At 42.5% G+C, this 12,884-nt stretch overlaps 1 protein-coding gene across 1 annotated transcript; it reads right to left on the reverse strand.

Annotated features, from left to right (window-relative positions):
• Window positions 1–1,146: 1,146 nt before the first annotated feature.
• nkx2.5 (NK2 homeobox 5) lies at window positions 1,147–2,585 on the reverse strand (the record flags this gene model as incomplete). The annotated part of the gene is made up of 2 exons (XM_080466226.1): window positions 1,147–1,760; window positions 2,204–2,585. The coding sequence occupies 2 exons, from the start codon at window positions 2,583–2,585 to the stop codon at window positions 1,147–1,149; spliced, it is 996 nt and encodes a 331-aa protein (XP_080322352.1).
• Window positions 2,586–12,884: the final 10,299 nt, after the last annotated feature.

The following is a 12,884-nucleotide window of genomic DNA, read 5'->3' on the forward strand; positions in this document are numbered from 1 at the left end:
GGCCTACATGACATGACACTGACGATTTAAATGCCTGAAACTGATGGCTAACAGGAACCTCAGCTTCTGTGCTATAAATGGTATGATATAGAGCCTTTTTTAAAAAGAAAAAACTATTATTGCATGAAATGGGTATTTTTTTTATTAACAAGTGTTAGTCTGGTTAAGTAATTTTCCCCCCGGATAATATGCAGATTAATATGTCAGGCAGAAACTTTTTTACAAAACTGGTAATTAGTAAAATAAACTTATTGGGAGCACATCACTTCATTTTCAAATTTCACATGAGAGGTTGGAGACACTCGGGAATAACAACATATGTTGAAAGCATTTCTACATGTACGTGACACGTTGGCACAAATTAAGGAAATAGTTCCAAAAATTGTGAATAATTGACTTTTGGCAGATTTGAAATATTTATTAGAGGTCAAGGTCATGACTAACAGCCATCTCTCATGAAGAACAGCCACCTCGGTCCCAGCGACCTCTAAACACATTTGTGAAGTATGCCTGTGTGACAGTAGGCTGTAAAAAAAAAGTGTAAACTTTTAGCAACCTTTTAACCTTGTTTAAGCATATTGAGGGAAGCTTTGTAATAGCCACTTGAACATTTTAAGCAGACACAAGCCATGCCGAAGTTGTACAGATGTTCAGGCCCTTTATGTGGCTCCGAGAGCAACTGTTTAACTCAGACACATAAATTCTGTTATTTGTCATTGTAAAGTGTATTTTTACTTTTATAAATATATGGTTTTTATAGTGACACAATTACCTTGATGCTTCGCAGGATGTTAAAAAAATATTTTTAAACTGTATAAATTTGCTGTTTTTTCTTTATTTCAATTATATATCCACAAGAATTAAAAATTAATAACTTCTTTTTAATCAGAAAATTTTAAATATGCTTTTATAAAAAAAGCTGTGGTTTTAATTTTATTTTATTTTTACGCAAATGACAAGTGCAGGGGAAAACAATATTTAAGATGAACAAAACTCAGAGCTTAGAATAAAATCGCAAAGCGTAAAAATGAGAGAACTTACAGCGTCCTATAAATTGCCCCATCTTTATAATTTCATGCAGCCATAAAATCTTGTTAAAGAAAAATTAAGATTTTTTTGTTGTTGTTGTTGTTGTTATTCGTCCTTTTACCATGTCCTAATGCCGTGTAACGAGGACACCCCGTTACTGGAGGAAAAAGTGTTTTGCATATTATTCAGGTCTCCGACCCCAAAGTTCACGTAGTTGCCGCTGTTGGAGGAGCCCTGCACGCTCTGCATGGGCGCAGCCGGGTAGCTGCAGCCGTAGTTTGTGTTGCAGCCGGGGCCGGGGTAGCTGCTGAAAGCTGGGTAGTTGTTGTACGTGAAGTGGTTGATGTGGCCCATGCTGTAGGAGGGGTTGTAGGCAGCCGTGTCCGCCGCCAGACACGACTTCCCGTCCCGCACCAGCACCGGCACCGACACCCTCCTGGGCGGCGGCAGAGACACCATCTCCAGGCTCTGGTCCTGCCTCTGCCGCTTGCACTTGTACCTCCGGTTCTGGAACCAGATCTTGACCTGGGTCGGGGTGAGCTTGAGCACCCCGGCCAGGTGGTCTCGCTCCGGGGCGGATAGGTACCGCTGCTGCTTGAAGCGGCGCTCCAGCTCGTACACCTGCGCCTGGGAGAAGAGGACGCGCGGCTTCCTGCGCCTCCGGGGCTTGGGTCGGTCCGGATCGTCGGGCTTTGCGTCCTCCACGGCCTCGGCCTGAGTGCCAAACTCCTCTGATTAAAACAGACCAAAGGAAAGACTAGTAATTAATACACCTTCCACACATTTTAGAACCAGCTTTGTACTTTGCTTTGCCTACATTTTTAGGCCCATATTTGCACATTTCACGTGGCCACTGTACAGTTTAATGATCACGGTTTGCGTACATATAATACATATGGTTTAATTTGTAAGTTGAGGTCAAATGCCTTGAAGTTACACCATTGATTTTTACAAATTTATTCTATAGAAATTAAACCCTACATCGGCTTTTATAGATGGTATATTTGAAATATATACGTCCAGCTTTCTTTTAAAATATAAATTCTTCTATGGTCATTGTTTTACTTAAAACGATTCTGCAGAATCTATTTAAATCTGCACAAACCAATGCGCGAGTCTGCAGGCCCGATGTTGCAGAGGCCTTTAAAGTAAACGTTTCCCCCTATCAACTTACCTTTTCTTCGTTTTCCTTCAAACATATCCGATCTGCCTTCCTTGTCCAAATCCATTTCCAGGAGGGATTTGCCGTAAAAGTGTGAAGCAAAGTTGAGTGTATTGTCCCTGCCGGCCTTGGGGTTTTGGAAGTCTTCTCCAAACAGTGAGGATGAGGCGGTGGTGGCGCAGGACGCGTCCCGGAGAGGCTCCAGCTTCATGCGGGCCAGCATGCAGGAGGAGGAGGAGGAGGCGCAAGAGGAGGAGATGGAGGTCTGTGGCGCCGTGCAACAGTCCAAACGAGAAGAAACATCCAGAGAAGACACCATCACGTCATGACTTTGCTCCAAGTTTAATATATCCTTTACAGAAAAGGGGGTAGACGTGCTGGGACTGGGAAACATCGCCATTAAATGAAAAAGAAAAAAAAAAAAGTGATAAAAAAAAAAAAAGATGTTAACAAAGCCCTCTTTGCTCACTGGTACTATTTACTGTATGTCAGTTTTAGTTTGGTGTAGCAGATTGATCTTGAGTGAAGTGTGCATTTTGAATGTCAACTGGGTCTCCAAACTCGTCTGCTGGCCTCTCACTCTTCAGTGACGCAGAGAGGAGGAGGGGAGCCAGTAGGACCCTAACCGGCTGGTACTCCCATCTAATGACGTGAAATAATGTCAGTACGTGTCTTATGTTGCATTAAAGGTCATATGTGTTCATATGTTGGAAGTAAACCAAGACTTCTTTACTCTCTTTATAAGTTAAAATACAATGGCATATAAATCTGGATTAGAATGTTTCTGACCTCTGATCTTAAAAATCTGATATTTTGTGTCATCTTCATTTATAATGTTTATAAATGCCATTAAATGAACTTGTTATATAGGGGTTTTTTTATGTTGCAGTTACTCACACACAGTCCAGGCAGCATTTCGACGGATGTTTATTCAAGATCCAGAAGAAATAATTAATCTTAACATAGTGTACATCAAAACTAATAATCATGAAAAGTGTGTGTGTGTGTGTGTGTGTGTGTGTGTGTGTGTGTGTGTGTGTGTGTGTGTGTGTGTGTGTGTGTGTGTGTGGGTGTGTGTGTGTGTGTGTGTGTGTGTGTCGGGGAAACGGGGCAGACAACAGGTTGGGTCCCTAAACACGGAACCTGAAACCGGGAGCGACAATTGTGCAGTCTGCCTCCAAGTGATCTTGGAGCCGCTGTCTGTCTTATCAGGCAGTGATAACAGACGACAACAAATCTGCACACACACACACACACACACCACCCACGCTGCAGGCCAGGTTATCCTGAAGAAGTGTCATGTGCGACACGTTCGTCTTGGTGCCAAATCTGTCTCTATACATGGCAAACAACAGGCGTTTTTGGCCACTTTTAACCGGAGGATTTTAATTATTTATTGTGTTTGTTTAACTCGGATGTATACACTTGCAGTGCTAAAACAAATCAGATATATCACTAATGTACAACACCTGTGATTTCAGTAGGCAGTCGCTGCTGAAAAGACAACAACTGTGCGTAATGACGCACTACCTCCGTGCGTCCCCCCCTCGCGCGGTTGGCACTTAAACCTGCTATTAATGCGTGTGGAGACGGTCACAGGAGACAGACAGTATTATCGTTTGTTTTATCTTCAGCGTTTAGCGCAGCCACGGGGTAAATGGGTCCCCCTGTCTCCGACCCGGCGATTGTGTTTATAGTTTTAAAGACTATTTGTGCGCCTCGCGAGCTGATGAATGGCTGTAGAATCTGTCCGGGGCAGCAGTGAGCGTCAACATGGCCCAGCTCTTGCTGTAATTATTGGCGAAATAAAGTAAACGCTCGTTGCGGAAACACAAGACAAGGAGGGAGGGGAGGGGGGGGGGGGGGGGGGGGGGTTCACCGTGATTGATTTCCATCGCCCTCACGCCGTCTGGGTGAAAAGATTTCCTCGGTATCTTCCAGTAAATATAAACACAATATTAAAGAAACGTGCCCCGTGCAAAAAGAACTTCTTCCAAGGTGAAATGCTAACGTTTTCTGTCAACTGTAAATTAAACATGACAGGCCCTGGCATGTGTTTCACATCCCCTAATGCTGCAGCGCCGTGGTCCCCTTTGACCTGTCTTTCTGCAGCACATCTCCAAGACAGATAAAGCTTCAGATAAGGTTGCTTAAAAACTTCCGCTGCACGAACTGGTGGGTATTTTTAAGGGCTGCGTGTCGAAGTGAGGATTCTCCTCGCGCAGACAGGGAGAGGGAGAGGGAGGGGGGTCCCTGGTGGGCCTGGTATTTTCTGTCCCGGAGGCCTCTGGTGGGTGATCCAGATCCATTAACTGTTTGGTAATTAGACAGATTGAGATAAAAAACTCGGTTTATAATCCGGTTAAGAATGACACTGCAAACACATTTAAAATGCTCTACTTTATTCAGTTGTCTGTCATTACGTTTTGGACAAGACACTTCTCTGTGTCCAGTAATTATTTCTTTAAGTTGAAGTTCTGAAAATGAGCCTCAAAATGGAATCATGTACATTTTGTCTACCTGTTGATGTTTTAATTTTTTACGTTTGAGCCACTTTGATTCCAACTAAAATGTTGCTCTTAAAAAAACAAGAATTTCTGGAAATGTTGCAATGAAATATAAGTGGCACAAAATGTCACATAAGAACCAGACATGTGTTCTAGTTACTTACAGGGTAGGATATATTCTTGAGAGGCCCATGTGGAATAAGTCACACATGATCAAAAATGCAATGGAAAATATAAAGAAAAAATAACACATTTTCTTCTTTACACAAGTATGTGAGCATTTCTTTACGTACGTAGGTCTATTAGGTGCATTGAAAATCAAATTATTCGTTTTTTGTTCAAAAATCTGTTTAGACTTCAAGTATTTTGAAGTGCACACAGCCGTACCATCAATATGTTTGTACAAAGATGTCATAAATACATGTACAAAAATACTGTAAACAGTTTAGTCTTTGACTAAATTTGAGTGAGCATCAGGAAGTGTCAAACAAGCAGTCAGAAAAATAGAAAAGTCTGAATGTCATGCAGTGCTGCAGCACATTTCTGCATTGTGAAGTCAGTTTGGGGTTACATGATGAGAGAAAAGCCACAGAGATGACACATATTTAAAGAAAACACCCCCGGAACAACCCAGATGCACAATACCTTGACAAAGTCAGAAGTGTCTTCGAGAGACTTGGACATTTTTAAAAGTTAAAGTAAGGTGACACAAACAACTGATGTAAGTTTTTCTCTCATTGTCTGGTCACTGCATGAAGGTATTGATATCATTCCAAGCACGTTGACTTTTAGCGGCCGGAAACCTTTTTTGTTTAGTTTTTTTTGTTTTTTACGATTCTATTCGAGGATCAATCTACATAGCCTATGATTACAAAGTGAAATCATGGAATGTGACTGTAGAGTTTTATGATGGTATTAAAAAAAAAAAATCTCTTCCCACTTTGTCGCCTCTATAATAAGCTTAAGAGGAAATAAAGCTCTTTGTCTTCAACTTAGACACACTGACAGCAACACTGTCAGGTTACGTTGAAATCTGTTACAACTCTGAACCTCTCTAGCAGACACTTGAAGCAGGGATGTGCAAGGGGCTTTTCGACTCTGTCTCGTTTCTAATGAATGATGAGGTTTCTCTTAAAGTAGATAAATGAAATTTACTTTGATAAGAGAAATTTGTGTTTTTGTCATCATTCGGTTTCTTGACTTACAAGAACATCAAGACATTGTAAATAGATAAAGTTAAAAAAACAACAACATTCTGTTCTAACGTGACACAAAGAAAGTATTAAAGCCACCAAACGAAAATATGTTTTCCACCTAAAAATCCATAAATATTTCATGTAAACAATTTTTGGTTAAAAAAAAGAAATTAAAAAAAAGACTTCAGACTGAATAGTACAGGATCCAGATACACTAAAATACCATTGGATGAATAATGTGAATAACTTGAACCTAAATCATTTTATCATGAAACCTGATACATTCTGGAAACATAGATTTTTAAACTTATATTTCATTTTATCTCAATTTACGAATGGATGGATTTATAGATAGTCCCCCCTATTTTTTTTTTAATCATTCAGCTGTAAAAGCCCAACCCATGACTGGACAACACTGATGGCTACATACCAAGTGATGGCTGGATCTTAAAGATTAAACAAGGAGGGGTTTAATTTGATAACACTAGAGATTACAGACAAACGTTGAACTGATTCCCATTCTGACCCCTTCATAACCTCAGACATTTCTTTTCTCGCGTGGCCCAGTAGACTAAATCTACATGCAGCGGAAATCTCATATCACCACCTGTTTTGACATCTTTCTTTTCATTACATATTATATTTCCCAGTGCCTTTCTTCATCCCCCTGTGTCCTTGTTAATGGGTGATATAGTTCAATCTGCCTCCCGTCCAAGGTCACAACTGCTTCCTCATGTTGTGTCTCCTACTCTGCTGCACTGTGGATGTTTCTCACAATCAGGTGGAGATACTTGCAGACTGATGTGTTAGATTAACTAAGCTAAATGTGTCCCTGTCTCCATCCGCCAAACCGTTCAGAGCGACAATACATGTGGCTGCTGAACGAAAAGACTCAAGCTTGTACAGTTGATACAGGCGGGGATCATTCAGGGGTCAGCTGGGCCCTCGTTTATCAACTGACACTATAAGCGTTCTCTGAACTGAAGTCAGGCGATTGTAACGGGAAACTAAATGAAAACGGCAGCAATGTCGAGTGTCATCTGTCTGTGCGTCATTTGTCTTGTTTTGTGACGGAGGGAGCGCATCCCCTTCATCTTCCCTTCCATCCTTCTGCCTCTTTCTGCCCACCACGCCATCTCTCGCACACACTCTGCAGGTCATGTTCAATGGCTTGGCAAGACTTCACACAGCCCTCCACTGGGTTCAAGGTGAAGTCAGGCCCTCCGGGGGGGACATAAGAGGAGGAATCTCTCTCTGTGCCGAGTTTAGTTGTGTCTATGGAGCCTTACAGCTGATGTTTGTGGTCAGTAGTGGGAGACTGTTGAAGTTCATGAGCTGATGGATGGCTTTCAAGAGACAGATTGTGTTATACTGATCATTGGGCTTCAGTAACTCTAAAGTTATGATCCAGCTGTTTAGTGCAGCCCCTCCATTAGGGTACAAGACGCGCAAAAGACAGGGACCAAAGCAAGGGTGGTGCAAGATCTTTATCACTTCTCAGCAGGCCACACCGACACAAATACTCAATTAAAGCTTAGTTTCTCCACACCTGCAACATAATGAACTCCACACTCTGGGCCTGCTTGGTTTGCTGTACTCTGCAATTCCTCAATATTACCTTGTCGTTGTAATCTCCAATCTAAATTTTCTTTTTAACTGTCGTTATTAACAATATTGTTTTCAAATGTGCAAAAGCTGCTGATTTCATCTCCATCTCTGACCTTACATGGGTCAATGTGTCCTTGGGAAAGGGAAAGCCCTTTGAGACAGCTGAAGCAGTAATACCACCGTGTGAAAGGGAAAAGGCTTTACAGATATAACCTATGTGAAAGCTAATGTCAGATGGATAGGCCTTGACATTGTTATTATTCACCTGCTCGGGGTTAGCAGATCTTAAATAGAAGAAGATTTAAGGTGAGACTATTCTTGGTTCAAGTCCAGACTTGGGGGCTTTTGTGTGCGAAGTCTACATGGTCTGCTTGTGTGTGTGTGGTTTTTCTCCGCGTTTATTCATACAGTCCAAACACAGGAGGATTACCTGGACATAGGTTGGATTGGGAGTGTGAGTTACTGGCTGTTTCATGTCTAGCCTGTCCACAATGTGGGCCAGCATCCCGTGACAATAAGGTGTCTCAAGCAGTAAAAAAAAAGAAAAGAAATTGTGTATTATTAGAATTAATATTATTTTATTTAGTCTAATGTTCCTGGATAAAGAAAATTAACCCAATTATTGCATGAATAAGGTTTGAGATAGACCTTAAGACATAGAAAATAGCTATGGAATAGAATTAAAATACTTTGTTACTCTTTTGGGGAAATTATTGCAAGTTAGGTCCACACAGAAAGAACACAGAATAAATAGTATAGAAGTTAAATTGTCGACATGGCATGATAAAGGTAAATAGGAAGTAGGAAATAGGAAATATTAATATATACAGGGCTAAGCAGTGATGGGTATACGCATAAAATAATTAAATTACAAGAAAAACACAACAAATACTATTTACAATGAGGAGTTGTATGGCAATGTGCTTATGATTCACTATTAGAAAACCTAAGGAATGTTACTGCAAATCAGGCAAATAACACCAAAAGGTTTAACTTCATATTTGATACATCCACCCACCCATCCATCCATGGAAATGAGTTTCATAATTGAGATGTCTAGGGTTTGGCAGAAAGGCTGTTTGATCATTTCGGATGTATTCATTTAGTAAAACGCACCGTGGTTCGTCAGTCTTGTGTTCTGTTCACATCGGCCACAAGAGGGCAGCCGCACACAATACATTAATAACTCCCACACATTATTAGCCCACTTTAAAATAATCATGTCCTAATCTGGATTATAAATCCAATAATCACATTGCTTCTTCATTCCCAACTCTGACTGTAAAGAACCCATTTCCAACAACATGCTTGCATAACCCCCCCCCCAACACACTGTGAAAGCTACTTTAAAGGACGTTTCATTGGAGCAACCTGATTCCCTAATGTTTTGCCTCGTTGGAAATATAATATAAAACCGCGCGCGCGCTCCCATGTGCGCCCTGATAAAGTATTGGTTTTTATGATCGGACCAGAGTCCTCCTGTGACCCAGGAGCGACTACGTGCCCTGTGGTTTGCAGCGTTTCGCTGGCTGCCGGTGCTGTATCAGCTGCAGTTGCTTTATGGCCCTTCGTTCACTCAGCCTTCACATTTAACATGCTGACTGCTCCGTTTTCCGTGCAACTGGAGTTGACCGAGGAATGAGGTAAGAGCATTGCTAATAGGCTAAATGACCAACACTGGAATAAGGCTTGCAGGGGCAGCTTGATTTCCACACTTGGCCTGGTGGATAATTCATGTGGAGACAAAAGGCCGCGTGGAAAGAGGCCGCGCGTCTCTCGCTCTCTCTCTCTGTGTGCGCGTGTGCGGTCAAGAGGACGAGCCCCCTGCCACCCAGAGGGCCCCGACACGCGCGGCTCTCTGGCGTCTTTGCGACTTCTTCCTGTGCAAAAACAACAAGAACAACAACAATAAAAACCCCAATCACATAAACACATCATTCATTCACGATGAATGCATCTTCATCGCCTCTAATTGTGCGGCAAGTTACGCAGTGTTTAGAGCTTCGACCCCTGCGTTGTCACCTTGGCACAGATCCACTGCTTCATCCAAATCTGGGCCATTATTTTCAACTTCTGATAGAGGAGTACACAGATACCGACACGATGGCTTGACCACATGTTTTGTTTACTGAATAATAAATATGCTGGAATTTTACAGCAACAAAAACACACACACAAGAAAAAAGGCTAAATATAACTGCTTTAGCTCCTGTGTCACCACATATATAAGTCCGTGTGTGGTTTAATATTTCTAGCTGTGAGTAGCTTGAAATCTAGAGTCTGAAAATGCAGGGCCTTACCCCGATTTCCATGTATTTAAAGGTTAGCACTAAGTTTTGGGATTTACTGTACAATTGTGATTGTATGTGCATTTTCCTTTCTGAGCGGCTCGAAAACTGGGAGCACATTGTGGTGTCCAATCTACCTTGTTGAACCCAAAAATGCCGGGCAATCATGCTTAGGTTTTTGTTAGGCACTCTGTTGTGATTGTTAGATCAGTGATTGGGGGTTTGAGTTTACATTATGTCACAATGGATGGCTTGTTTGTTTGGGTCCCAAAATCTGGGCGCATGCTCCACTTGTGAGGTCTAAGCTGACTTGTGGGGCCCAAAAACACAGTTCCCCACAGCCGTTTATAGGTATGGGGCAGTTTAACTGACTGGAGTTAGACACTTGGAGCAGAAATGGTAATGGTAAGGCAAAGTCCACACAAACACTGCAACAAAAGCATATCTTTGATCAGATGTGAATATATTGCTGTTGTATGGACCAACATCTGTTTATAAATTCACTTTAAAAAAGACCTGTCCTTTTGGGAACAAAAACGGCAGCTTCATGAGGACTACTACTTTTTTTTTTTTTAAGGTGAATGCATGTTTGCGTGTTTTTGCTCACATCATAGGCACCTAAATCTGTTAACACGCTCACATTGGCGTTACTTGAAATCATTGGCGTAAGAATGTAAGTCAGTGTAAATTCTCCTGAAGGGATGAAAACACAACTGTGTGTGCACGCATGTGTGTGTGTGTGTGTGTGTGTGTGTGTGTGTGTGTGTGTGTGTGTGTGTGTGTGTGTGTGTGTGTGTGTGTGTGTGTGTGGGAAAGAGAGAGAGTGAGAGAGATGGTTATTGTGTGTCCTCCTCCTGTCTGTCCCCTCTGCCTGTCTCACATTCTCTAATGGGGACAGTATGAGAAGCGAGCTTGTGCTCCGTCTGGACCTTTCTAATTGCCCCTGCCACAGAGGCCTGATACAGCAAGACCCTGTGTTCCCAGCAGGTCAGGCATGTGTGTGTGTGTGTGTGTGTGTGTGTGTGTGTGTGTGTGTGTGTGTGTGTGTGTGTGTGTGTGTGTGTGTGTGTGTGTGTGTGCGTGCGTGCATGCGTGCGTGCGCGTGCGTGCGTGAGATAGAGGGAGGTAGTGAGAGTGACTTGAGCAGACAGAATCATCACTCAGGTGGTGCTCCCCTGACTCCACCACACATTCAGGCCCCACATAGAGAACACCATTCATTATGAATATCAGAGCGATGAGAGGCGACCGGGAGAGCCTGGAAGACTGAGGGAGAGGAAACCGTGAAGGAGGAGAGGGCAGCAAGATGAGCGCAGACACAGATGAGAAGAGCACAATGCAAACACTTGCTAGATATTTGTATGAGGATGGGACGTGCGCAACCCCCCCCCCCCCCCCCCCCCACACACACACACATGCTCCTCCATATTATCCCCACACATAATCGTCTCGCAGTCCTGAGGCTCTCTACCACTGCCAGGCCAGGTTATGAAATCCACCCAGGGCCAGGTTACAAAAATCCTCTCTGTGGCATCTGCCAGTGAAGGCAGCTCTGTGTTGACAGATGGGCACAGCATTCCTGGGCCGGGGGCCTCGCCAGCATGCTGCCAGGAGCTGGACTCAGGGAGCCACGGAGAGGCTGACTGGCATTTCTTTACACCTATGTGCTTAATTTCTGTGGCAACCTCCAGGCACGTACGACGTGAGTTACATTCCCCGCATGCTGCTCCTTCAAACTGACACGTAGCGGCGGCGATGGGAAACGGATAGGCATAGGCCGACGTGTTTTCGGTTTTTGCTTTGTTTAAAGTGGCACTAGACTTTTCATGCGCTTGTTAAATTTGATGGTTTTCTCTTGTAAAGCGTCAGTTAAACATTTCTTGAAAATGTAACATTTAACACCTCATTGAAAGCCATTTCAAGAAATTTTAGACCCTTTTACTCACATCTTCTCTGCATTTACAGGATCTGGCACGCATACTTCTCATTATCACAATTCCTAGACCATTTCTGATATGTAGACATTTAAAAATACCCAGAAAGCAGAGCAATAGAGCTCTATGTTTATGTAGTGGTCGCTATGGTGGCTACCAGGACTTACTGCAGGGCCAATCACAGAAAACATTCACCAGCTTGAAAATGAGACAGAAGTTGTCACTCATTGCGGTAATTTTCTTTTTTTGTGTGACAATTTTACAGCCATAAAATACAAATGAATCCAGGCCTCGTAGTTGTAACAGGATTAAATTCCATTTTAGGATTTTAAAACTTTAAATTAATATATATATCTTAAAATATGTTAAAAAGTGGAATAAAAAAAGAACATATTTTCCCTAATGTTAGTATTTTTCTGTCTGGATTTTCACATGCTGCTATACAATCTTGTTGAAACATCAAATACACCTCTTAAAAGCCGTGGCTTGTAATTTCACGTCTGTGTCATTTAAATAGGATGCTCAATATGACTTGTTAGACACATTGTATCTGTGTATGCATACTTGTACTAATTCTGTGTGTACAGTGTGTGTGAACACAGCAGAGGTATTTTGAAAATATAAAAGATCTACTCTGGTCTCCATCTTTGGTACGGCTATGATAATGGCTTTTGGGAGAAGTCTGAAGACATGTATGAGATACCAATGTATTCGTAGCCTGTTATATTTTTATTGATCTGCGAGATTCAGATGAGTTTTTCTCCAGTTTCTCCGGTGTATCTCCACAGCCGAGGCAGATTATAGCTGTATGGTGGCTCGGCCATGTGATCTATGTCCGGGCGGGTAAGAAAAGTTAGACCCCGTCCCCCATACCTCATGCTGCTTGCACACGGATAGTGTTTTACATGCTCAAGGTGAGTGAAATTCCAGAGAAGACTCCATTAGCTTTACTCACTTGGGGTCTTTACATCGCTGTCCTTTGCGCCACTGACCACCTGCTTCGACAGCGATCCCGATCCAGGTCATGGTGATGAAAACCTGCATGTGGACAGATCCCAGTCGGTCACAAGGCAGTCGGTCACAGCTCCTAAATGGTCATTTTCATCGATGCATCGAAGCACTTTTTGTGTTTTTCTGTGAGAAATGTACAGCGCATTGTA

The sequence above is a fragment of the Lipophrys pholis genome (genome assembly GCF_963383615.2).
Source record: "Lipophrys pholis genome assembly, chromosome: 6".
NCBI classification, from domain to species: domain Eukaryota; kingdom Metazoa; phylum Chordata; class Actinopteri; order Blenniiformes; family Blenniidae; genus Lipophrys; species Lipophrys pholis.